Genomic DNA, 27,878 nt, shown 5'->3' with positions numbered 1-27,878 from the left:
AATCTTGCATATTGGTGTCAACGTGTAGCTAACAAACAAATGTGGTCCTCCTTGGTTCTCCATTCACATTATGGAGGTAAAATAAATTTCAACAAAAATAAAACAATATACAATAAACTTTATTTTCGAGTCGTTTCTTATTTAAACAATGGCACATTTGCTAGATGACAAAATTGTGATATTTTGCACAATATAATTGATATAATGACAACACTTTGCTTTGAGGCAGTGAAGAACACAAAAATGTAATATGCATAAATATCCATACAGATATAAACATCTATATGTAGATATTAGTATAGGAGGAACAATTCACATGCATTTCTATTAAGAAAAATTGGTTATTAATAATGGTTTTTTTTTTAAATTGACAAAAAACCCAGAATTTGCCATTGTGGAAAAATTATTTCATTTCTTGAAGATTTATACAAAAACTATCGTGGCATTAATTTTTCTAAGATTTATAAAGGCGAAAAAAAATTGATTTAAATAAATGAGGCACTATCAAACTTAGAAATGAGGTAGTGAAAAGAGTGGGGGGTGGGGTAATACTGGAGCAAGGCTGAGTATGTTATATGTTAGGACCAAATGCTGCAGTTAACGGCCAGAGTGTTTTGGGGGGGGGTGGGGCAACACAGAACGGCCTCGGTGTACACAGATAGGATGGCTGAAGTGTTGAATTAATGGACATCACAGGATAAGCCATCATAAAAGGATAGGTTCATATATTTGAGCTTGCTAGACTCAAAGTTACAAAAACTCACATCTAAAGTCAGTCTGGGCTGAGCAATAAAAAGGATACACATCTAAGTTATAAATACGCATGTACACAGCTGTCAGGCCAACATTGATACAGCAGTAAAAGTCAGCAGAACTTGGAGGAAACCGTCAGGTCAACAACACAAAAATATAAGTAACAAATTTTGTAAGGGACGGAATAAAGAAACGGTCAGGTCAACAACAGAAAAATATAATGAACAAATTTTGTAATGGATGGAATAAACAAATCAAATTTGCAACCAAACTTAAGTGTTTGGAAAACTTAAATATCAAACGAATTGAATAGAAAAACTGTTTTCTAAGGTTGTGTGAACAGGAAATATAACTGAATTAGTTTTATAGTAACATATATTTCAATCCCATGCATATAACTTTTTCAAGTAAGGATTCTTGGACGGTATTAAATAATCATAGATACAAAAATTATGTTTAGCATCATATTGTATAAAAAAGATATGTATTTGGCAATGCTAATAAGATTTTTTGTATTGTGGATATGTTCTTTAGGAACAAACAAACTATGGGGTGTTAACCACCAAGAGCAGAACATCAAGAAATGTTACACAAAACTATCCAAGATGATTAGATTATTATGATAAGGTTCTATCACAGGAAATTGAAGAATAAAAAATGTAAATAGACTTATTCCTGAATAATAAATAATGCTTTGATTTTTGTAAACAATAAAAAGAAAGCTTCAATGCATGTAATAAAATGATATGATGGGTATTAGATGGGATAAATAAAAAGAAACAAGTTATAATTCATAGGTGTCTTTGATAATTAAGCTATACAGGAAAAGACTGAACAAAATGCCAGCCTGCTGTTACACACTCACAAAAATATTAAACAGGAAATTTGGCATAAAAAAAGGAACAAGAGTGATAAAAAAGGTCTTTCACCCATTCAATGGACTTTTGCTCTCGGAGTAAATAAAACAATCACAGTCTGTCCTAATAACAAGGACAAATTTCACGTCAGTCTCTCTCACAGCTCTACAATTAATGTCAGTCGCGATTTAATCGATAGTCCCCAGGAAGCCGTGACTTGCCACTTTTGACGGACTTAAGGTCACCTGGTTCACGTGGAGTGTGGGAGAAGAAATCCGGATGATCCTCCGCCAAGACAGATCCCGGTCTGGAGAGCCATCCGGAGCGTAGGTCGACCGCACTGAGGCGAGTGTCGGTCTCTGACTTGTTGTGGTACGGCCACATGGAATCCATGCCCTGCTGTGAACCAAGGTAGTGAGGTTTCTGAAGAGGTTGTAAACGTGTTCCCTGAAAAAAGAAACCCCCAGAATGAAACAGGGTTCTAATCCATAGTGTTATCTAAGACAAAAAACTATTTAATCCTTGATACTTGAAATAGCAGTGGGTTTTTTTAATACCTTATCACTTGGAGTCTTTGTTCTCTTCTGGACATTGATTTGACTTTTGTCATATCTGTGTTTGTTGTCGTATACATCTTTGAAGTCTTGTACGGAATTCTGCAACGGTTCTCGGGCTGAGATTTGTCCATCATTTTCATCCTCCATATCGTAATCCATTCGACTAGCGCGTGAAGGTGTCATGTGAAGTCTGCTTGTTGGGGTCATCCTTCCAGTATTTTCATTGGCCAGGATCTGCAACAAATCAAACTATCATTCACAAAGGTATTTAGTCTTTCAATTTAACCTGAATTAAAAATTATCATGCCAAGAGAGAATTATATGTTTTGGAATTGCCTACCGCCACATTGAATAACCCCCACTGATAAAATTTTATTAGCAAAAGATTAAAAAAAATTTATATGGAATTTTTTTTTTTTTACCTTATTTCATTAGTTGTACTTCAAGTTTTGAAGATAAAAAAAAATCCCCTCCCTCCCTCCCTCTTGGGTCTAGAAACCTCTAACATTTTTTTAAGGATGGGCTCAACAAAAATCTTGTTTATTTATTGTTGACACTGTGATGAGTAAAGTCAAAGTGTGACTTTTGATCTTGAAAGGAACCTTGATCAAAGGCTGATGAAAGATTACGGATATTATTCATAATGTATAGAGCAGAAGCAGGGAGACAAATTAAGTTTACTACAGCATGTTCATCTGATTATTTAACAACTAGACTACTCCACTTATTCTACAAAGAAAGGAATAGTTATTTTTATGGTAAAAAGTACACCGCATCTTCAATATGGCTGCTGGTCTTATAAATCTTATCATGCAGTAAGACCTGAGGGGAGTTCATTAGAGCGAGCGCTTGCAATCGCTTGCCAAAATTCGTGTTGCGGGTATAGGGAATTTTGGCGAGCGCTAGCTCTGTTGAACTCGTGTCTGTACTCCCTATTTCTGTGTGCTATTTCAGACTATCTAGACTACTTGTACTTAAGAGTGAATTTCTAAAACTAGCATCACATGGTTTCAGCTGAAGTATATAGATTAATGAGTCAGACATTCAGTAAGATTTGCACTAATCGATCATTTTGATAAGCCTGAGACAGCTTAGAGTACCTACAACAGTTGTTATAGATCATCTTGATTAGCCTGAGACAGCTAGAGTACCTACAACAGTTGTTATAGATCATCTTGATTAGCCTGAGACAGCTAGAGTACCTACAACAGTTGTTATAGATCATCTTGATTAGCCTGAGATAGCTTAGAGTACCTACAACAGTTGTTATAGATCATCTTGATTAGCCTGAGACAACTTAAAGTATCTACAACAGTGTCATTGCTTGATTAGCCTGACTGAGACAGACTGAGCTTACGAGTATCTACAATAGTTGTCTTTACCCTGTATACCTGAACCGTTCGAATTGGGATACTATTAGCAAGCACCTGAAACAAGCAATTTCATTATCAGTTCCTCCATGCTTTTATTAGTCATATTTTATATCTACAACATTGATTTACCAGGGATATGTAAGGTGGGAAAATAGAGATGGAATGCAAGACTTCTGTGACAGGGGATCAGTTTATCTGTTAAAGGTCAATGGTGTGCTTTTAGGTTGGACTAGATAAATGCAATGCTCCTACTCCTGTCTTCTCCAGGAATAGACAGACCATAAATAAAGGTGGATTTACCTGTAGGAATACACAGACCATAAATAAAGGTGGATTTACCTGTAGGAATACACAGACCATAAATAAAGGTGGATTTACCTGTAGGAATACACAGACCATAAACAAAGGTGGATTTACCTGTAGGAATACACAGACCATAAACAAAGGTGGATTTACCTGTAGGAATACACAGACCATAAACAAAGGTGGATTTACCTGTAGGAATACACAGACCATAAACAAAGGTGGATTTACCTGTAGGAATACACAGACCATAAACAAAGGTGGATTTACCTGTAGGAATAGACAGACCATAAACAAAGGTGGATTTACCTGTAGGAATAGACAGACCATAAACAAAGGTGGATATACCTGTAGGAATACACAGACCATAAACAAAGGTGGATTTACCTGTAGGAATAGACAGACCATAAACAAAGGTGGATTTACCTGTAGGAAAAGACAGACCATAATTAAAAGTGGATATACCTGTAGGAATTTCTTTTTCTTCTTCTTCCTGGCCAGTTGCTGTAGAGTATTGTTTGTAGCTCCCCAGTCAGGATTCGTGGACTCAGCTTGTCTCCTGAGTAAGTCAGTCATATAGCCAATTAAATGATCATCAAACTAAATTTTATTAAAATAGTTGTCTAATAACCATGATAAAACAAAGAAAAAATAAGACTTCTTCAATATTCCCAATGACTGATAAAAAAATATATATGAAATTTGATTAATCTGTGAGAGATACAAAATCAAATTTCTTCTTTATTTGTAAATTCTTTATATCAGAGTAAGTCATAACTATAAAATCTTTCTAAAGAATAGTTAAACATGTTACCCTTGAAACATATAACTAATGGCATATATTTACATTTTCATCTGTCTTTGTCTGTGATAACATTATGAATCAATTTTGAACCCAATGACTTCATAAAACATGAGTGACACAAAATGGGCGTGTTTTATAGCATAACCGAAAAAAGGTATTGGCTGCACCGCGTAGTAATATATACATGTAGCATGTGCTACATAAAAAATAATGGTTTTAAAATAACGTTGTTTTAAAGTGTATAAATTGGAAATAATATATATAAGTAAAAAGGAATCATTCTTTGAATATTATGAGGTGATGATTTCGGTCAGAGCGTGATCAAATCTATCATAAAGCCATTCAGGCTTTATTGAATTTGACCACACCCAACCGAAATTATCACTTTATAATACTCAAAGAATGATTCCTGATTCCCTAAATAATTCCCTATACCAGTAATTTCACTATAAATGTATTCACACTATACAAGTTCTACTGTATGAGGAATCTTACCATGTGGTATTTTTGTGTTCATACAATACAAGTTCTACTGTATGAGGAACCTTACCATGTGGTATTTTTGTGTTCCTACAATACAAGTTCTACTGTATCAGGAACCTTACCATGTGGTATTTTTTTGTTCCTACAATACAAGTTCTACCGAATGAGGAACCTTACCATGTGGTATTTTCGTGCTGTGCGGGGAACATCCTCTGGTGCTGATACCCCAGGGCTGACTGGTCCGAGTTCAGGGCCATGTATTTACTGTGTGAGCGCACCTGTACCGGAGGTCCACCCATATTAAGGTTACTCTGTTCACGGTGGAAAGACAAGTCTAAAATAAGAAAGACAAGAATATTATTGATGGGAGCTATTCATGGAAAGCCATCAACATATACTTATACTGCAACAAAAAATATTTTAGGGAACTAGAGAAAATCTTTTCTATCTAATAATCAAGGTTTTATAAAATAGGGAAATATATGTACAGATAAACAAATTATTTTCATTGAAATGAGTGACTGCGTAAGAATTATAAGCTGATGCCATTAAAACCTGATTATGAATAAATACAGTAGATCATTCAGTTTAAAGAAAAAATGGTGATACAATCCTAAAACAAAATTGTGCACTTTGAGCAAGAAGTAAATCTACATTAATAACATATTGCTGGAGAAATAAACAATCTTCTGGGCGTGATATTAGAGTATTACCACTGATGGTAATACATGTACAAATTCTATCTCTTCTAGAAAGTCAACAAAGCTTATAGTCAGCTTTTTAATCTTTAAATTTTAATTTTTAAATCTATGATTATATTATTCATTTGTAATACTGTATTATACTGCAAACAAACATGAAATTAATTACATTTTCTACTAAAGAAGTTATTGTCTAAAATAAATTTTAAACAGTATTATTTTCTTTCAAAATTGACTTGTACAATCATGTATAACAATAAACCATTAAGGCAAAATTTAGTGTGTTCAGCAAAATGTTCTTCTAAATAAATCTACAAGGCAAATAAGCAAATATCCGGATAAAGGTAGCCATAGTTACCGACGACACTGAGGGTCACAGTTCCTGCAATGGAATCTGATTACAGTTCTCTCCCCTGAACTAGGTCACAATAACACAAATACACAGAAGGCAACATGAAGCACATTACAGACAAGGGTTCTTAAGGAGCCAAGATCAGGCAAGGCGGAAAAAGACAGAAAATGGGTCCACAATCAAAAGCTTACATTTCTCTCTCATTAATATCTTATCAAAGCTCAAGTCGGCATTTCATATGCATGCATTAAATGCTTAGTTACTCTTGATTCACCTTACCGAGTGATCTTTTAAAATGAATAAATCTAAATCTTCTTTTACTTAATCTGATTATATTCATCTAAGCTTGAAAGAAAAGCAGTTGTCTATAGAAGTTCCAAGAGTAACAACTCTCATAAAATAAATCAAAATCTGCTAAAAAGTGAAAAACGTCAAAATCTAGTGCAGTTTCTGAGTTTAAAACACAGCAGGTTCAAGGTTGTTTTTCTGTTACAGGGTCAAGGTTAAAGAAAGAGAAGCTGACCCAATGACAGAAGTTGAGAGTGCATGTTTCCTTGGCAACCAATACCTGGTGTGGGGCTATAGGTGCTACTTTCTCTCATGGATAAACTCCCATCTGTCAAACACAGACAAGCTCAATTCATTCAATGTTAAAACAACATTTCTTTATAAACCTTTGGGTTTTCTTGGATACACAAAATAAAAACTTTTTGTCATGTATAAATACAATGTTAAGTCAAAGTGTAACATGATCGAAAATGAAGTGCATTGAAATCCATTCTAATGAAAATAAAATACTGAAATAAAGTTATCACAATTCATGAGTTAGGAATAATGGGATATAAAAATTGTGCTGCAATGAAAAATTTCAAACTGATATATACAAAATCAAGCCATGTATGATCACTGCACTCTAGATGTGAGCCCTCCACCCCTCAGCCAATAGAAAACCTTGTCTCAGACCTGCTCGCTGTAGCAACAGCTTGTTATCTAGATTGTCGTTGGTGGTTGCTCTATGATCTGTCATTGTGACAGCATGCCCCCGAGAAGAACTATCATTATTACTATCTATTGCAGTAGATCTTTCCCTCAACATTATGAAGGGGTGAGCCCTTCGGTCTGTACCAAAGAAGTAAATAACGATATTATTCTACAGGAATCACCATGTCTTTATACAATTACAGGTGTAATAAACACAACCACACTGAATACCAGTAATCACCGATATACAAGTAGAAACTTAGTGTTAGTTACACACCTACACTACCACAAAGCAGTTAGTTGTATACAGGCACATCAGGGATGTTTATTTTATACAGTGTAATATTGTAGATATATGTATCTCAATGTATGTGTGAGCCATCATACAGGGATGGCATCTTTAACACCTACCGTAATTTTCGCGGCGGTTGCGTTTGACGGTCTGTTTCCCTCCATAGTTTATAAAGCTGCTCTCCCTGTACTTGTTCGTATTGTAAGATGGGGATGAAGTTTCAGCATTCTGCAACTGAAATTGAAAGAAAATAATGAGAATGCTCGCTCCATATAAAGGTTTGTGGTCTAATTTTTCAGGGTTGGGCTTCATTTTACCTTTGCATCAGAGAGACGATCAGTGATTGTTTGGATGAAGGAGCCCGGATGAGTTTTATCTGTGCTTTTTTTCCTCATCGTACTTGATTTGATCCTGTGCAGTTCTTCTTGCATAGCTTTGTCCAAAAACTGCAAATGATAAAAAACTTTTAAAATTGGTGTCTTTCTAATTCTAATTGGTATCATAATCATCATAAATTATTGATATTACACAGCGATGATGTCATAAATACATATTATGCTTTCATTTTGTATTGATGCTAGAACCTTTTGCATCTAATATATATGCAGTTGGGGATACATGAGATTAGAATATGATTTTTAACCAACTCACTGTGTATTTTTTATCCCCTTGCAAAAACTAGGGGATAAACACTTACAACTCAATTTATATGATCATATTCCATCAGAGATCATTATAGATCCTAAATATTTATAATAAGGACCTCACTGAACCAATAAATCTCACCTTCCTGCGCTCATGCTGTGGACTGGCTGTGTCCCTAGTTGCCACCTCTGAGTTGTCAGTGTTGGGAGCCTGTAAATTGACTGTATAAGTGCTGGATCTGTTGGTATTTAAGAAGAGACTAGATTTAGGGTCCCTGGGGGTCGCCCTGGGAGAATCAGGGTCAGGGATTCTGCCAATCTTAAGGTCAGCAGGAGGCACCACTTTAACACTGTCTTTGTTTTTCAGATACTTTGACTCGCTGTGTGTTATCGCTAGTTCCAGCGGGTCGTAAGACATCCCACTTGAGTCGGTTGTCGTTGACATGTATGTTCCTGAAGTTGCACTGGAATCTTCAGTAGACATTCCACTAAATGAGGAGTTATCGAAACTACTGTCCAGTCCAAAGTGATCAGAGAACACGCCCCCATGTTTGGGGTCACTACTGACCTTCAGGGTTTTATTGTCTATGGTGGTGACCTTCTCGGCTTTGGGAGTTTTAGTCCTGTACTGAGGGGGGTCGGAGGAAGTCACTTTGTCACTAGACACATTGCCATTTGAAAGATTAAGCTTTAAATCAGCGGTGAGCACAGTTCTCTCCCTTTCTTTTGCACTCACTCTGCCACTAATAGGCAGTTTGGACACACTTGAACTAACTCCTCCTTTTTCTGGTTTCTCGACTTGACTGTTTTTCTGAGTATCTGCAGCACTACTTGATTGAGTTGAGACTTTCCCCGATTTATTACCTTGTGAAGACTTAACCCCGCCCACTTTTTGAGAGGCAGACTTTGGGGCAGAAGCTTCAATGATTGTACTTACATGCTTTTCAGTCTTTTGGTTGTCTTTTTGAACTTTGAGGTCAGTCTGATTGTTCTGTTTTTCGGCGTTACTTTTTGACACATTTTTAGCTTGTTTTAAGTATTTACTGCGGGCCGGGGAGTTGTAAATATCATCATCTGTGTCCATTTTCTCCTCCTGTCTCTCCACTATCACAACAGCCCGAGGTGCCTCATTAGACTCACCCGAGTCTGGCCGATTGTTCTGTAGATTCTTGAGATTCTCACTAAAATAAAGGACAGGAAAATTTATTCTTTTAGATATCACTGCATGGTGGTGACTTTATTCTGATATGCATTACTGCATCACTATCATGATGGGTATTAATAAGATACACTGTAATCATTTTAAATTGAATTCTTTAATTCAAAAGTTAAAAACCACAGAAGGGCTTCATATATCTAAGAATGGTTTGTGGTATGTGTGATTATTTTTGGAATGTTAAAGAGCTGTTCTTTAAATGGACTCATAGTGAAAGTATTACACCGCTCCATCCAACCTAAATCGGCCTTCCGTGTTCCTGCATGTCCCACTGTTATGTTTGGGTTTGTTTGGTACTCGCTAAGGAGTAAGGACTCAACTTTTTAAAACAATCTCCACCCATAAAACGTGGGATTTAAACGTTGCACTAAGATTGAAGAAAGTCAATACAGCATTTCCTATACTGATTGACCATTAATGTCAATTAAAGGTTTACAGATTATAGATCATATACCCTACACAGGATTAGGAACAAAGAGCAGATCATTTTCTGGTTCAAGGAACATAATTCAGCATTTATGTCTAATCCATTGTACACACAGCAGTATTTCACACCTAGCCATGGAATAAAATGCAGCGATAACACCTAGTCCATTCAACTCTTATTAATCAACGAACTAAAAAGGCATTTGTCACCATAGTAATGAATCATGCCTTGAGCTACTGACAACTTTAGTTTCAATAAATTAAACTCCTCCTTCAGGAAGAGTTGGACTCTGAAAATACATGTACATGTCATTTTTATAACCTTGACCTTTACAAAATTTGTAAACCTGACCTCTCCAACCTTGACCTTGAATAACTCACCATGACAGTTTTTGAGTAAAATATGACTGTATACACTTTCAAATCCATTTATGACCCCAAAAGAGCAAGATATGTAAACAAATTCTGTCTCATTCAAAAATGTTAAATCAAATCCCCATATATTACTCTAACTGATGTGACACTTTGAACAGCTTATGGGTCAATGTCAGGTATGTCACTTCAATATTAAAAACAACGTGTATGTTATGTGGTATCACCATGGTTACAAGCCTCACCTCTGAACTTGTTCTGTGTAGTTGTTTTTGCGTTTCTTGCTAGCACTTTGAGTGTTGATTCTACGTAACTGGATCTGGTTCCGATTCAGCAGATGCTCTGTCCGGAACGCTTCATGTTCCAAGCAATCCTCAATCAGAAATCGCTGATTTGGATCAAGTTTCAAGGTTTTCTGATTGAACAAAGCAAAAAATATCATTAACATTTTAACTGTAACAGAAACTTTTAAGCTGATCCGATGTGTACAGCATAGTACTTACATCCATGAAGTCGATTAACACACCACTTAGAATTCCATGGTAACGCTTTGGCAATGTCTGAGGCCTTACTACTGAAGGAAACTGAAAAAATATAAAAAATTACAATACATTCATATTGTTTTCTCATATATTTCAATGTATAATGGTGCTACTGTTGAATGATATTAAAACTCCATTGAAATTAAGCTAATGATTATAATTTCTATTCTTTGTTATATTTTGAGATCTATCAACAGTTAAAAATTGATCAATTTTACAGTTTATTTCATTTTGCAAGAAAGACATTTATTATCATGTATAGATCTCCAAACAAAACACAACTAATCTAATTAATATAATAAAAACAATCAAATTAAAAAATTGAAATGTGATAAATGTAAATGGTATGCAATAAAACAGAACAATGAATTGTAACATTCTTATTTGTACATCATCTTCCTTTTTGGTTCTTTCTATTGGATCTAGCTGCAATTCACAAGCACCGATGCTTTCTCAATCTTAATGATGTGTGTACAACAAACAACAGTATTTGTATGATCAACACTATACTGAATTGTATGTACAACAAGTTAATGTAATGTAAGTACAACATGCTACAAATGCACAATATGCTATTTAAACATGCCTATGTTCTCTACATACATATATTAACTGAGTTTTATGCACACCAAGCCGCATAGTGTATTGCATGACCACAGTTATTTAAAGTTTTCAAAGTTTAATTAGGTTTTTAATCATATTTACAAAAAGTACAATACACTGTATTTACAACAATCAACAGCCTTTCATGTACAGTATAAGTTGCAGAAAGAAAAGCTATTCTAGTGTATGTAGATGTATTTATTTATTATTATATAGCAAAAATAACCGGGGTACTTGCAGTGATTTTAACATATCAGTTAAATGTAATATCTTTTAAAATAAATTCTTGTTCATACCTTTAGCCCTGAGAACCTGGGATTTGCATAGAACATCTTCATCTGGTCGGAGGGGAGAGGCCCCATCACCTTCTGTATGACGTACAGCTGGTCGATCTCACTCTCCCCGGGGAACAGGGGCTGTCCATCACTCAGCTCTCCCAGAATGCACCCAATGGACCAGATGTCCACCGCCTTACCGTAGGCAGACCTGGAGAAGACATGGTTAAGTCAGTACACCAGACAGGCGGAGAGACACACCTACAGATTAATTAATCAGAATCAGACCATCCATTCTGTGGCCCAGCCTTACCCCAGCAACAGTTCCGGTGACCGGTACCATCTGGTGGCCACGTAGTCTGTGTACACACCCACTAGTCCACCATGGATACTGCGCGCAAATCCTGTAAGATTAAACAAGGAGGTTATACAGCAGTTATTACAGACAAATGATGAAGAATTCTAGAGAAGAAATTCTACCATGTTCAGTACAACACACTTTTCTACCCCCCCCCCCCCTAATAAATTTTATACATGAAAACAAAACAAAGTTTCTTTTGATACAGTCAAACATTGTGACTGAACATGGTGACTTATAGCAGAAGAGGTTTTAAATTTAAAGAATGGAAAAGTTCTCCTATAGTTCTGAACATAACTTGAACAATTTTACTTTAAATTAAGAATGAACTATAAAATTGCATGGTTCATATTACATGTATTTCATAATGAATAAATATTGAGGAATTTTTTTTTACAACAGGTGTTACTGATGATTTTCATAAAAGCATATATAATATTAAGTTTAACTAGAGGAATATTTAATCTGGTATGTGATTGAGAATTGTAGACAACGCTTACCAAAGTCACACAACTTCAGAGTATCATTTTTGCTGATGAGTAAATTTTCTGGCTTTATATCTGTGGGGGTAAAGTATGACATGATTAAAATGAAGCCGACACTTTTCAGTTCACTGAACTGCCCAGAAGTTTATATGAGATAGAATTTAAAACTAATAAATAATTGAGGGAAAATCAATTTAATGAAAGTAAATATATATAGCAAAGTAATTAAATCCGTCAGTATTAATGTACCATGTTTTTATAGTGAAATCACTTGTAAACAGTTACATGAAACAAAATTCCATAACTTGACATTCCAAATTAACTTGATACATGTATTTTATTGCCATGAATGTCTCCCAAGACATCTGAATAAAGTCTTGGTATTACGGACTACATCATAAGTTCAATTACCACAAGATCGTAAATAAATGTGTCTCTTATTAGATATGCAGACTGCCACAAAAAAGATTTTTAAATCTTTGGATGGCATTCCGTGTCTCTTCTTATCACTGTGAGTGAACCTCTCTCTGATCAATAAGCCATCAAAGGCGAGTCCCCCACTGAATTCTGGGCTGTACCACGGCCAGCTCCAAACAAGCCACACTTTCTTTGGTGCCATGAATAATTAATTTTTTGCCGGATAACAGCATGCTTCAGTTTTTACCTTTATGCCTCCAATGGAATACAAAATCAAAAATTCGAACCAAGTTTTCTCAAATGCAAGACTATTTTCTGCTTTTGTGCTGGGTGTATAAAGCTTAAAAATCTAACCAAGGGGGCTTTAATGAATGGGTAATTAAGTAGTTTAATGCAGGCAGTTGCTCCCTATTTGACTGTAGACGCCATATCATCTGTTTTGTTGCCATTGTATCTATGCACCCCCTCCCAGTGATATTCAATGCTTCCCAATACACCAATACTGTCAATAACTTCCAACAGGAAATGAAGGCATTAGAGCATTTGTCATATCGATACTGAACAGGAAATTAAATCAGATAAAGAACCATGTTTCTGGTGATAAAGTAAAAAAATAAACGCTCATTTTACAAAGTAAATAATCTGCGTATTGAAACTTTCAAGTGCACAAAACATACCTTTGAACTCGATTAATGCTTCATCTTAGCTGTGTTGGGTTGATAGCTGAGGTTTTACAAATTCAATTTATGCACTGACGTGACCACAAATTAACATCATCAGTATGTTAAGATACCAAGTTAAAAAAACGATTTATGAGAAAGGCAAATATTTATTGGGCAATCATTTCCAGTCATAAGCAAATACAGCAACTAGCAATTTTTGAAATGGGATTAAGGGTGTGTTATCAATGAAACATCATCATGTTTTTTTAATTCATTGAACTAAAAGATCAACTTCTATGAGCAGAAAAAAAATGGAAGTATGCAATGCATCAAAATTCACTGTAGTGTAAAGTCGTGCCCAATCTTTTTTTTCAGTTTCACTGACTTCTAATGCAAAAGTTTTACATCTAAATTGCAAAATAATGACTTGCACTTTATCTTAATTTACGATGATATTAAAAGCTATTATTTATTGATAAACTAAGCAAATAGATATGTTGTGCATAATATACCAACATATAGCCATTAATATCATCTAATGCTCTTTAAATCTTCTAAATACTGAGATTCTGTGTAGACTTATTTTCATGGAATCCATTAGTATTCATTAAATGCACGTTGTTCTTCCTCTTTCAGAAATACCGTTAAACAAACACTGCAATTCAATCAAGGACAAGCAGAAGTAGATATATATAAAACTCTATTTGCAAACACTTAGCAAACCCTTTAAAAGACAATAGCTTGATAGCTGCTACCAAAACAAACTAAGAGGGTATGTATATGTATTTTAATGCAAAGGACTTCTGGTAATTTATTTTTAAAAAATTGAACTCTTTCCCAATTTATGTGATCAATTTCATCTCTCTCTCTTTCTCTCATTTCTTTTTTTCTTTTTTTCTTTTGTCTGTCCATCCGTCCGTCTCTCTGTCTGTCTGTCTCTCTTTCTCTCTCTCTCTCCTTACCCCTATGTATGATGTCCTGACAATGGCACCATTGTATTGCTTTACACAGTTGGTAGGTATAACTCTTGACTTTTTCTGTGGGAACTCCATTAGGCATCTCCTCCAACAATTCCAGCATGTTCTACAATCAAATTAGAAAATTATAAACTGTTAACTATTCTGATGATTTACATCTTTTTCTCTTTTTCATTTCTGAATTTTTTTAAAAATGATTTCAATTATCATGTAGTTATTTTGTAGAAGTATTATTTATCTCCTCTCAAACACCAACTTTGAACATATTTTGGTAATGTTCTCTGTTTCTATGAAATGTCAGAAAATGCTCACCCTCTCTACATATTCAAACACTAAATACAGCTTCCCCTTCCGCCGGAATGCCTCTCGTAGTTCCACAATGTTTTCCTGCTTAAGGGTCCGCAGCATCTTGAGTTCCCGAAGCGTTGTCCTTTTGACATCATCATTTTCTGCAATAAGCAGAAATTTATAGATTTTACGAAGAAAAATAAAGGAGATAAGATATTTGTTTGGTACTCTATACATGAACTAATGGTCATTTTTGGTAAGTATTACACAAATCACTGGTTCCTGATGATGTGTACTTTCTGATATTCAGGTACTTTGTCACTATGACAAGGGAGATAAATCTGGGAAATATATTCTGCTAGAAGGGATTTCTGTTAAAGATTGCCAAAATGGTGTGCATTAATTTTATATTAAAAATTTAAATTTCATTTGAGAAAGTTTTATCCTAATACATGTATACCAAAAACATTGCTTGGTTAATATATTACAATATTTTTTCTACAGTTATAATTAAGCTAGGTGAGCTTCTTGTATTTTAACTTGCATATGATTTCTCTGATGAGAATATTCCATCCCATCCTACTAAAGCAGACAAAATAATCCACAAATTCAAACATCATTATAACACAAAATGAAGACATGACCATCAAAGGAAACATGCTCTACAGATGAACATTGATAAAACCAATTTGAATTTTTGAGAAGCGACAAGAAGTGATCAATCTGAGATTGAGATAATGATCCACACACTGGGCTATTAATCTGGTCGTGGTTATGATTTATTGATGCAGGAAACAACAGAACTCATTCAGCTGTAACATCAGACAATGCAAGCAGGGCCTTACCAGAGAGAGAGAGCAACTCATTACATCGGGCTCTTGATACAATGGCAGTGACTTTTATATGAATCCAATATGGAACAAGAAAGAATTAAAACTGTTTGGCATTATTCCACGACTTGTAGATCATAAAAACAACATAATGTGAAATTACTTGTACTTGTGTAACAAAGACTTGCAATGTGATATCACATTCTGCCAACACAACAGGAGGGGCCACGCAACCCAAACATTCATTGAATTGATACACAATTGGTTTTTATACAAAATCTACTTGTTTTGAAATTATTATCAGAAAAGATTTTAGTAAACTTATATATACAATTTCATAGGCATATCTTGCCATGATCTTGACTTTCATGTGACCTTGACCCAATCAAAGATAGCTTCTGAATTCGACACTAATGGTACCAATTTCATATTTGTGAACATTACGTATAATTGCTCAAAACTTATAGATAGATAGTATATATCTGAATCTAAGTAATTACTAGAAGTGAAAGAATATATCATATTCAGTAAAATTATAACCAATCACCCAAGAGTGCCTGGCCTTGGGTTTAGTATTAGAGGTATAGTAAAAATGGACTAAATAAATGTAAAAAGTAATTTTGTATTCATATTCTATTACATTATAACAGTGCAAAACTGCAGTACATGTGTCTATCAACTGTGCATCTTATTTCCTTCCAGGGGATCACTAAATTGTTATTCATATGATAAAAAAAACCCATGTTTGTGATAATTCAATATTTAATCACTCATAGTAACCATATACATAGCAGGTGTCTAGACTTTTGGGATGAATAAAATATTCAGACTTTATTTCTGTGTTTGGTTGAGACTCTGTCAAACTGTGCAGTGAACATGCATTAATCTGCTTGAGAAAAGCATTTAATGATGATTCAGTGCTGTTCTGTCTAAGATTCTATGGATACCAAGGAATCAACACTCATTGGAAACCAAGATCCGACCAAAATAATTGTACGGATCATGCAAGGAATTAATCCGGGAGAATTCCTGGAGCACCATCAAAGGGAATTGGAACATACTGGGAAGCAATAGCAATGTCTGCGGACAATACAAATCAGAACTTACACTGTAACTAAACATACTTCAGTATTCTTATCATTAACAGATTATTCCTATCTAGGAGTTAAATAGATGTTTCAATTTTTATATATACATGTATTTACAATGAAATGGGTGATTGACTTTCTGCACCATATATACTGTATACAGGAAAATATTCGCCCCCGTTTTATTTTAGCTTCCTTCTCCCTCATTGTCAGCGGAGGAATTTAAGACTGGGCGAATTCCAATTTCCAAGCTATTTCTTTAGTACACATGCGAGTCTGGGTGAATTTAAGACAGGTCAAAACCGTTTGCAAGTGTAGAAGGGCGAAAATAACACGAGGTGAAAATAACTCTGTATTCAGTACGTTTGTAATTAAAGTGTTTTAACTTGGGAAAACAAGACGTGCATATGAGACACTTTGTTCCTAACAATGTCAAAGTCTCCTAATGAATGCTAGTTTAATCTTTGATCTCTATCCACTGTCTTTCCCAAATCTCATAATCATTAAATTAATAACATAACATACCCCAGTGATGATCTTTGAGAGATTAAAAAAACCCACCAGTATCATTAAAATCAAAAAGAAGATATTTTACGAGATTTTTTCTTCTATAATGGGTTGCATTGGTGGGGTTTTTTTTCCTTCAATTTTGGTGACAATCAATGAGTCTGTGTGTTTAGGAGGCAAACTAAAAATTAATCTGGATTTCCTACCAACAAATCAATTAACTACCATAGTTTTCTCCATTCAATTTTCACCAACTATTGATGAAGGCTCAATAATCATTCTATTCAAATCAAAGTGGATATTATGGACATGCTAAGAAACAATTCAAATCCATTAAAAGGTCCTTTAATTCTTTCAATCAACTTCTCCGTGTTTTGATTTGCATGGCGACAAGCAGAATGCTTGAAAGATCACAGCACCCTCTCCCTTGTCTAGAAAGTCTATTTGATATATTTTAATCTTACAGAAATTCAAGAATCCACTTCAACCCTAAAAACTATATACCCCAGGTTTTAAATTTAAAGACCAAACCATGATTTAATCTCAATCCCTGCTTTTTATAACTGGTCAATTCAACCTTTGTTAAATAATAATACCGTAATTACTCTAAAACACCTCTCCAAAATACCAGCATCAAGTTATTTAAATGTAAGTGTAACCCTGTTACCTCTATACATTACCAGTGTAACCCCATTGGCTCTTTCATGTTGACTGTAAAATATGTTTTCAAAGAATCAGATAATTAAGAAGCTTGTTGTGTGTATCTAGAACTGTCGCACAATGTACTTGTGTACCAGATACAGTAAAACAAGGTTATAGCGAACACGCTTATAATGAATCGACGCTTACAGCAAAGTGATTTTCATTCCCCGTGACTATATAATACGTTGTAAACTTGACGAATATAACGAAATTTCGAATATAACGAAGCAAAATCACACATCCCTGGCACTTCGTTATAACCGTGTTTTATTGTACATTACACATAGCTCCAATCAGATGAAAAGGGCTCTGGTGAATACTGTTATTGTACTAGTACATTTGGCTGTGTATTCTTTTTTAGCATTTTTTGGCAGAAAACTGCTTCCTTTTAATCAAGTACACCACTAATTGCTATTTATATATGCATAAAAATAGGCACATGCATTTAGAAACATGCTAATTCAAATTCATGTTAACTTGTTGAATCAAAGTACTGAAGTACTGAAAGCCGGGCTCTTTTGGTGTGTCTTTATGCATATTGTGTAGTAAAGACTGAAAAAATCTCTCTCTCTCTCTCTCTCTCTCTCTCTCTCTCTCTCTCTCTCTCTCTCTCTCTCTCTCTCTCATGCTTTTAATGTCGGCAAAGCATTAGAGAGCGACCAAATTTTGTAAGCGGCTATAAATAAAAAATAAGTCTGTCTAGTAGAAGTTAAAAAGTTCAACAGTTGCTGCCTTGAATTTTGCAACAAGCATTATATATTCAATCCCCGTTTCTTTATCGTGCAGCAAAGTAGTTCATGGAAATTCATGCGCATTTCAACCAATACTGAATATCATGGGAGTTAGAGATCAGTGTATTAGGAGCATGTATAGTTTGTTTGCTGGTAGATACAGGAGTTGGAGGATACTCATGTGGATCAACATATGGGGGGGGGGGGGGGGGGTATGAGGGAGCAGGGGTTGCTTCCCAATCACTGAGGATTCTGTGGGTGTAACCCCTTACCCATGTATTAACATCCTCTACAAAGTATCGAAACAGAGTTTTATTTGTTTCAATAGTATGTACACAGAAGCAAATCCACTATAAACATATATCCCATTGAATAAACCCTAAAATACATATGGACATTATCCATGACCATTGGCCCATATTTTCTTTCAGATTCCAAAGTAATCCCTTTGGTCTTATTTTACCAATTTCTGCAAAATGCTGATTTGATAAACCATATTTTAACATTTTAATTAAAATATAGGGCAATGTGTATTACTTATTCCATCTGGCATTCCAAATAAAGCTAATATATATGAGCAATATTTTATTTTTATGCCAGAAGAGCAACTGCATGCAGTTCAAAATGCCATTTTGACTGAAAAACATTGTTTATTGCTTTAAAGAAAAAAGCAAAGATTTTTTCAATCTTTCATACAATTAAATACTCATGCAGTGGATGTAAATACATGTTAATAAACAAGTGACCATTACACTGAGAAACAATGTATAACTGTTGTACTGGTCAAACTTATATCACTATTAAAACTATCAAACACGGCCAGCGTTAGAAAATATGTCCCAATGCCATGAGCAGGTCCACTCAGACTACATCAACAACAAGTTCTATTTATCACATACCATACTAATATAGAGCTATCATGTTTGTTCTAGAAATTTAACACGCATGACAACAGTAAGAAATCTAAGACCACTTACAATATAAAATTTCAATTCTCTGAATGATAAATCACTGCCAGGGACCAAATCAATATACAAACACTATTTTCACCAGATCTTAAAAGATTTAAAATACACAGTTTAATTCAACAGGGCTTTCAAATCCTTTACTCTACTTTGGCAAAACACAGCCTCAGACATGGAGCAAAATCAAGGTTCGTCGTTTACCTAGTCAGACTTCAGTAAAGTTAATACGAGTCTTCAATCTCTCTGCTATTGATTCCAAATGAATAGGGTTTCAAATATTCAGTCTGTTCTTGGTGATAAGACTAATTCACTGGACGAGAATTTAATAAAGCAGGATTTTGGGGTTTGGACGGTTTCATTGATATTGGTTTTTTGTAGAGTATGCCAACATGGATGTGGACCACCAGTTTCAATATACCAAATACTGCAGTCAGAGGAGGTCGGATATGTTTTAGCAATTATTCTGACTTAGTTAGTAGCTACTGCCTTTGCATGATAAACAAAGCATAATACATCCTACTGTAATTAAATCTAACATCAACTGTCAATTAAAAAAGCCCAGAAATCAAGGCTTAGACCCCTCCAATTTGACATTTAGCATTCAACACTTACATGTGATAAGACCTAATCAAACAAAAAAGTAACTTTAAGATTTTGAATGAAATTCCAACCCATTTAAAACCAACAGTTTACATTTACCGGGTAATTCTTTTGGCAGAAAATATACATAAAACCAGGCAAAGGGTCATCTTGTGGTTTGCAGCTGATACTCGAAATTCAAATCAATTTTCTGAGCACTTCTCTTGTAATAATACCAGTGTCTAATCATAATAAATGTAGAGGCTGGTAGGATTGTGTCTACAACTATTTACTTAAATACAGTAAAACTATGTTAAACTACGTTAATCATTTAATAAAGACAAATCCATATATTGTAGCCTTTAAATTTCAATATTTTGCTATATATTTTAACAGGGTTTTTCTTATAAAAAAAAATGAATACAGTGTGATGGCCTGACCATCCAGCACACACTTAATTTCGATCCTTTTAAGAAAAATACCAATCAGTCAATTCTTATGAAGACATATACATGTAGTAACTATGTATATGTATAAACATGTGTATCTATATAACTCAATGTGCACAGTCATCCTCTGATAAATTGATATGCGCTCTGAGCGGGGATATGTGGAACCCTCTCACCCTGATCAATTATTCACTGCTTTAGTACAGAATCTGTATGGTCACCAAGGAGCACTGAAACACTGGTGCCCATAGACCAGCACTAGTGTTCATTACTCCTACACTTTAGTTCTACAGACTCTTTGTTCAATAGACTCGCTATTTAATTTCAAAACAATAGATTATAACTTCTGTGGGAGTCACCTCAAGGTGATTTAAATACGTAACATTTGTACTCATGAGATGAATTAAAACTTACTTCATCTTTCCAACTTATAAAGTACGTTAACGGTAAAAAAAAAATATACCTGTATATAACTGTATTTAAATATTAAAATATTTCCCAAAATTCTTTATGCCTGATAGATTTCAGCAGCTGCACTTGGAAATACGCGAATCAATGGTCATATTACATTTGCATATAACATTTTCATTTGTTGCTTTGATGGTATTTCTATGTCTTCTCTCTAGTTACAATTCAACACCAAAGTTTACATCTGATCTTTTCCATGTTCTTATCAAAATATTGATTTAAACTCTCTTTTCAAATCTATTGTATTTTCAATGTCTCTTATAGCACAATACTAGAAATCAATGAGAAATATGCAAAAGCAGGCTTAAAACCAATACTGTTTTTCCAAAACACTAACAACCAATCTTTTTTTTATGAATTGATGTAGCCTAAGGTGAAAATAGTTGTGAATAGTAAATGGAGTAAACTGAATGGAAAACACTGTAAAAACAGCCATTAGGTGTATCACATTTACACAGACAGTATCGTATTGTTGCCTTGCAGTGACAGGTCTGTATGCAAATAGTCAGGCCTTGTTCCATTTAATGATATATCCTTATTTTTATTCTGTGTAATAAAAGCAAGTATTTAGGCGCACAAAATTTAGGAGGACTTCATTGCAACAGAGCTTTAGACTGAAAAAAAAAAAGCGGACAGGACCCCAAACTTCTATAGGGTGGTGCCAGTCAGGTGGAAAATTTAATGGGAAAGTCTCACTTACACTGTTGTAACTAAAATAAATTGAGAGTTTATTCACAGATATAAGATTGGCACTATTTGATAAACCCTACACTTAAGTGTGTTTTTTATGTAGTTCAGGCAAAAAGAGTTGGTGCACGTAATTGCTTACAGTGACTAAGTTGTATAAAACCTACCTTCACTATCTTTGAACTTCTTCACAGCTACCATATCCCCAGACTCCTAAAAATGACCAAAACAGAAATATACAGAATAGATCTAACACAGATATTTTTGAGATTGTTGGGAAATAATGTATGAAATGAACAAGGCCAATGATGGATGATAGCGAGGTTAGGGTGTCTATACAAGGGCTCTGTACAGTAAAACACAATTAAAGTGAACACACATAAAACAAATTCTTGTCTACAGTGAAAATTCATTTTTCAAGGTTTTGAAAGTATAAAACTGATATAAGAATTATTTATAATAAAATAAAAAAAACAGAGTGATAATGCACAGATCAAGCTGTAATATTCTATAATTAATCATAGACGTTCAGCTATTTTATTACCATAGGCTCAAACCTTTGAACCTTAATGAACTATCTCCACAAAAGAGAATTAGTTTGTGTAGAATAGAAAATGATTTTTTTTCAGTTTCAGGGCAAAATGTTATCCAAAGTTTGACTTTTATCAATTTTTTTTTTTGGCCCCCAAAAATAAAAGCTTTATGCATACATGTTTATTGTATATTTGTTTTTTAAATATGAAGGCAAACACTAAGAAGTGCTGTAATTTTGACTCAAAACCTGCCTCATGCAATATAGTAACCTTAACTGTATCCACCCTGGGCTAACTTTGAATTCTGTGGTCGGTTACAAACGGTTAAGCAACTTGTTGACACAAGTAAAAGGTTTCTCTCAATTGCCTCACTGTTCACCTGCTCTGTTTAATCAGAACGATTAAAGCTCAACAAGGGGTAAGAATTCAGTATAATTCACTGGCCGTGTTCTCTCTTCTTGCCAGGGTACATAACGTTACAATAACAGTCATTCTGTGAAGGAAGTGAGCGGAATAATACACAGCTACTCTGGTCGTTCATACAAACTCTGTGTATCACGTAATGATTTTTCTATACTTATATACATGTATATGCATGCAATATGATTTTTCATACATTTGGTTTGCACAACAGACAAATATTTTAACAGATGAAATGCTGGTTGTTTTTTTTAACCCTATAATGTTATGCATATATACATGGCTCTAAGTACTTAAAGTGCATACATTGGAATTTTAAATGGTGAACATTTATCAACATCAAAAAAAACATTCAACTGCCACAGATAAAATTTGAATCTAATCAGTGTGAATTTATACAACTATGAAAATACAAAGCCGTCCTGGGTCTTCGTTTATAAGAGTTCTGCAAACAAATGTTATCATCCTCGGAATTTGTGGTGTCCGCATGCCTAGAGGGTAGCCTAATCTCTCGAGGGGGATTACAGTTCAAGACGCAAATAAAAGGGTATCACCAACTCTATGGATGTAATCGATTTCAATCATGTATCCAAAAGATACCAATAGCATTTAGAGCCCAGAAACTTATAAAACAACCAATAATGGCCACGGGGATTTAAAGTAAAAATGTTTCTGTGTAGCGTTATTGCAGTATAACTCAAGCCAATGATAATAATGGTAACATTCTAAAGAGGGAGGCTTCAGCAGGCAAAATCTTGCTAGGGGGTTTCTTTTTCAATTAAATCACTCAACAGCTAATTTGTGTGAGTAAATATCATTTACGTAAAACTTGGCTTTGCCTTTAGTGCAACTTTTAATTTTCTTTCCTGCCCATTTGGTGTCACACAGGTAGAGAAAATCAATTACAATATTTACCTTCTTTTTTCCATTATTATTTGAGTAAATATCATTGGTTTTAATATTCACTTATTAGGGTAACATTTGCCTAGTGACAGAACCATTTGTAAAATGTATATATGTCAAAAAGACTGCACACCCCAGATTATCAGTGTCGGTATGTCAGTAAGATGACCACTGTAAGATTCTCATTCACTCAAGACTGTTTACTCATTAGATTAACCCTATATCAAATATCAATAAATATTACAATCTAGAAACTTAACTTTTTCAACCAGATAATCTAATTTAAACATTGATTTTACAGAAAATTCATAAAGTTAAATCTTGGAGTATTTTTCATTGATAATTTTGACACGTTTATCACTCATATTGTTTGATATATATATATAACCATGTGTTACATATTGCATTGATCTTGGTGTGTGTATTGAATTAAAGGAATTAGCCCCTACCCACCCTAAGCTTGTTGTAGCGGTTACTTTCAGTGGACTTTGTTACGGACCAGTGAATGTTACTGTAACACATAATACTGTTGGTGATCCTCCAACACCAAATATTTATATTGGGTAACATGGGTTAAATAAATCAACGGAAGTGTAATCTATCGTCACTTGATCAAATTATACAACACTTGATCGTCCCTTGATGTGCGGGGATCTTTGCTGGGCTAGACAACCGTGTGGTGGGCATTACTTCGAACTGTGAATATCCTATCCTGATAGACAAAGTGAATTACTTTATTTACTCGCTATCAGGGGACTGTTTGGTTAGGGTTGTCGGTAATGTTCAATTTCAAGAAAGCAAACAAGTGTAGCACTCTATGCTGAACATTCATGCAGTGAGGTATTTCAGGTTTCACTTGCTTTTCTTTGTGCAGGTAAAATATAAGTCAGTTTATGGTCTAAGAACGCACCAATTACAGCTTATGAAGTAATAAAGATAGAAATATTCTGCTATATATCTTTCCAATAACCCATTCTGTTGTAACTATAAGGGTCTATTGTTGTGAGGCAAACTATGCACACATCTGTAGCACAATTATCTGGACCACAAAGTTCCAGCACACCTGTCCGGGCTGCCAGATGTTGCGATTAGTGACCAGGAATAGTAAATACTACTTATATAACATACCTTGTGTCTGCATTTTAACACCACCCCATAGGCCCCTAAAATAAGTAAGGATTAAAATCAATACGAGTTCAACATCAAACAATTATCTAACTAATATTGACTGTAAATATGGTTTATAAATGAAAGGGAAATATTCAAAACAACTATGTACTGAGTAATTAACATTATACTATACATCTCTGTTGTCACTCTGAATCATACATTGAGAATTCAAAATTATACTCATTGACAATCTTCAATATTAATAGATATATATTGTACAAGTACAGGTAAAACTTAAAGTGAAGTCATGTGGACCACTGAATTTATTTCACTAAACTGATGATTCCATTATTTAAGTGAGTTCAAATTTCATGATTCAACTGTTTCATATCAAATTGCTAGCAATACTTTTTGACTTTTAAACAATGTTTTATATGAGAAGTAAATTTTGTTACTGTTGATTCCTTTTTAAACGCGAGGAATTAATATTTGCGAAAAAATCGCAAAAAGCCCATCTCACAAATTTTATAAAATCTCGCTTTTATTTTTTGGACACATGTTAACTACATTGAACTATGATAAAAAAAAAAATCTGTAAACTTGTTATATATATATCAGAGTTCCATTAACATATTACTTAACAAGAAAATTTAGGGACCCCATAAAACTTCACTATATCTGTAATTTGGTAATATTGAGGCTTTCAATCAAACTGACCTTCTCCCACAACACCCAGTATTTCGTACTTGTTCATCACATATCACAGTGTCTTGACTTGAGCAGAAGCACATGTCAAAAGGCCATTCTGTCAAAATAAAATCATTTTCAATCAACATACTCTATACAGTAACAGTCTATCAACAGATTTAATGTACCTGAAGCAGTTCTTCATAAAATTGTTATTTTATCTATTCTTCAAATCCACTATAATCAAATTGAGATACAAAACATTTGGGGGATATCATATTTAATCATTATCTTTGTACACATGCTATTGTGAAATATAGTTCATACCCAATAAAATTACTGAGTTGTATTGCACTGTATATAAGTATAAACAAAATCTAGTTTTGACACTGTTTAAAACAATGACTACTTGTAAATTGTGAATATGTTCTACAATTATTTTGGGTTTTGTTTACCTTGATCATGTTTGTTAATTTTTGTAAATTAATCTGTGCGCATTTCGTTTTAATGAACATGACCATATGCCAATATAGTAGCGGTAATTGTCAACAATGTAAACTGAATTGCTTTCTGAGCAATGCCAGAGTGTGTTTTAATCCCCTTTTGTCTCGAGATTTTGTGGATTGACACAGAAGTTTAAAATGTAAACTGATTGCTATTTTTACTGGTTAAATTCTCTGTCCTGGATTACTACACATTTCTCTTTCTGAATGTCTACATTATTGCTTAGACCCTGAATCTTATCAGAAAACTGATAAAACTTTTCTCACACAAAGACTTTGAAGATACCATTGATAAGTGGAAAATAGGATAATGCTAGCAGCAGTATTGCCATAAATGAAGCACACATGTCCTTACAAGTAAAACCCTATTGTATTTCATTTAAAGCTTGTGCTGGTCGACTCTGAACTTCTACATTATATCCTTACAGGATCAATAAATCCTCAAAAATGATTTAAAGCTCAGAAGTAAAAAAAAAAAATAGGTGACATTCAAGCGGTAATCTAATAGTACAGTATTTTTTTGGTGAAGATTGAATAGTTAAACTGCATTTCTTGTTTGTTTTTTAAATAAAGTGTGTAATATAATAATTTTTTTTAATTATGCATGCAGAAATTTTATGTAATTTAATTCACTGCCACAATAAAAGTTTGAAATTATTTATGCTCAAGTTTAGTGTTTCTGGCTCATCAGTAACTTGCATAATAAATACTAAAATCAGGTGAGAGAAGTGAGGAGCCCAGCATGCAAATTGATTAGAAATTAATAATTGACTAGTGTTATGGCTATTTTGCACCCACACCACAGAGTTGCTTGGATATTGACTCGCAAATTTATATTGTGTTTGAAAAGTCATTATAAGGGAACGTTCAGTGTATCTCTGTCTTTGTGATTTGAACAGTTTCCATAAATTTACTAGTTTGTCTCTCACCTCTCAGCGATTTGTTCTAAGCATTAACATTATTTTGAATGAAACTGTTGACAACTTAAGCGAGGAAAAATAAAGATATAATATATATTACACCTACTATAACTTAGAGTAGATCCATGTCAGGTTTAACTGTCTTCACTTTGATCATTTTCATGTTACAAATAAACTTTAATCCTTATTTACATTCACAGAAAAAAATAAAACTGGGGGGGGGGGGGGCTATATTTTTTTTCCAACACAAAAAATTAAGGAATGTATCTGAATTTGATAGTGTTTTGTTATAACTTAACATAAAACTTTTAAATGATCAATTTCTTATAATTTTGATATGATTTACATCCTTTACATCCTTTACAACAGTTCAATTTACCAAAATAAAACCCCACCAATGTAGGACTACCAATTCATACACCATCTAAAATTTTAAAAAATCCTTAACAGCTTAAGTTAACATGACTAAATATTTGTAATTTCATACTTAAAAGCTTGATAAAAATACGAGAGAAAAATACTTACCTCTTAATTTGGAGCTCTAACTTTAAACATATTTAAATCCATTGAGAGGCATGTCAATTTAACAAGTGTTCGAACATGTAAACAACTGACACAATATACAAAAGAAATTAATTGTTTTTAAACAAAATCCAAATTCTAAAAAACTAGGAAAATCCAAAATGTTCACATCTCAAATTAATGGAATTGTATTCACAGTCACAAACATGTGGTTATTTAACAATGCAATAACTATTCCGTGTTATTGGACGACATGCTTTGCGCCTTATACCTTGTTCGCTCTGTCCGCCATGAATATTTTCCTTGCCAACATACCCATGATGCACCGTTACAAAAGAAGATTTGGCTAAATGACGCATATCGAGAGAACGTTAGAAGGACGGCTTTTAAACACAATTTTCACATCTTTTCCTTCCTCAATCTAATTATCCGATCTATTTAGAAAACAATAGCAAATATATTATTTACTTATTGTAAATGATAAGAATTGTACATTTTTGGAATTTTTGGTTCCTCGGTAAATCTGTCTGTCATGCAGTTTCATATAAAATG

General features: G+C 34.1%; 1 protein-coding gene across 7 annotated transcripts; it reads right to left on the bottom strand.

The window, feature by feature from the left end:
- Nucleotides 1-101: 101 nt before the first annotated feature.
- Nucleotides 102-27,640, bottom strand: LOC105331325 (cyclin-dependent kinase-like 5). Of its 7 annotated transcripts, XM_066074509.1 has the most exons (21): nt 27,330-27,640; nt 25,412-25,499; nt 24,713-24,747; nt 21,896-21,941; nt 14,747-14,883; nt 14,420-14,540; nt 12,394-12,453; nt 11,849-11,939; nt 11,557-11,746; nt 10,619-10,699; nt 10,361-10,530; nt 8,244-9,282; nt 7,775-7,903; nt 7,577-7,691; nt 6,753-6,800; nt 6,191-6,214; nt 5,309-5,465; nt 4,309-4,402; nt 3,550-3,594; nt 2,168-2,401; nt 102-2,057 (listed from the first exon to the last, which is right to left on the bottom strand). In XM_066074509.1, exons 2-21 carry the CDS (start codon nt 25,446-25,448, stop codon nt 1,788-1,790), a joined length of 3,123 nt encoding a protein of 1,040 aa, XP_065930581.1. In that variant the 5' UTR covers nt 25,449-25,499; nt 27,330-27,640; the 3' UTR covers nt 102-1,787. The 7 variants fall into 7 exon arrangements, with proteins under 7 accessions (XP_065930581.1, XP_065930577.1, XP_065930580.1 ...); XM_066074505.1 differs by lacking the exons at nt 6,191-6,214; nt 6,753-6,800 and adding an exon at nt 7,148-7,303; XM_066074508.1 differs by lacking the exons at nt 6,191-6,214; nt 6,753-6,800 and adding an exon at nt 7,148-7,303 and having other exon boundaries at nt 3,559-3,594.
- Nucleotides 27,641-27,878: the final 238 nt, after the last annotated feature.

The sequence above is a fragment of the Magallana gigas genome, chromosome 2 (genome assembly GCF_963853765.1).
Source record: "Magallana gigas chromosome 2, xbMagGiga1.1, whole genome shotgun sequence".
Taxonomy (NCBI): Eukaryota; Metazoa; Mollusca; class Bivalvia; order Ostreida; family Ostreidae; genus Magallana; species Magallana gigas.
This window is presented reverse-complemented; position numbering and strand designations above follow the sequence as displayed.

Excerpts from the sequence above, each read along its gene's own strand:
- LOC105331325 (XM_066074505.1), bottom strand. The coding sequence starts at position 25,448 with ATGAACAAGTACGAAATACTGGGTGTTGTGGGAGAAG. Across the intron at positions 9,283-10,360 it reads TACACAGAACAAGTTCAGAG|TGAGAATCTCAAGAATCTAC; the intron begins GTGAGGCTTGTA and ends CCTTTATTTTAG. Across the intron at positions 5,466-7,147 it reads GCTGTTGCTACAGCGAGCAG|ACTTGTCTTTCCACCGTGAA; the intron begins GTCTGAGACAAG and ends TTCTTATTTTAG.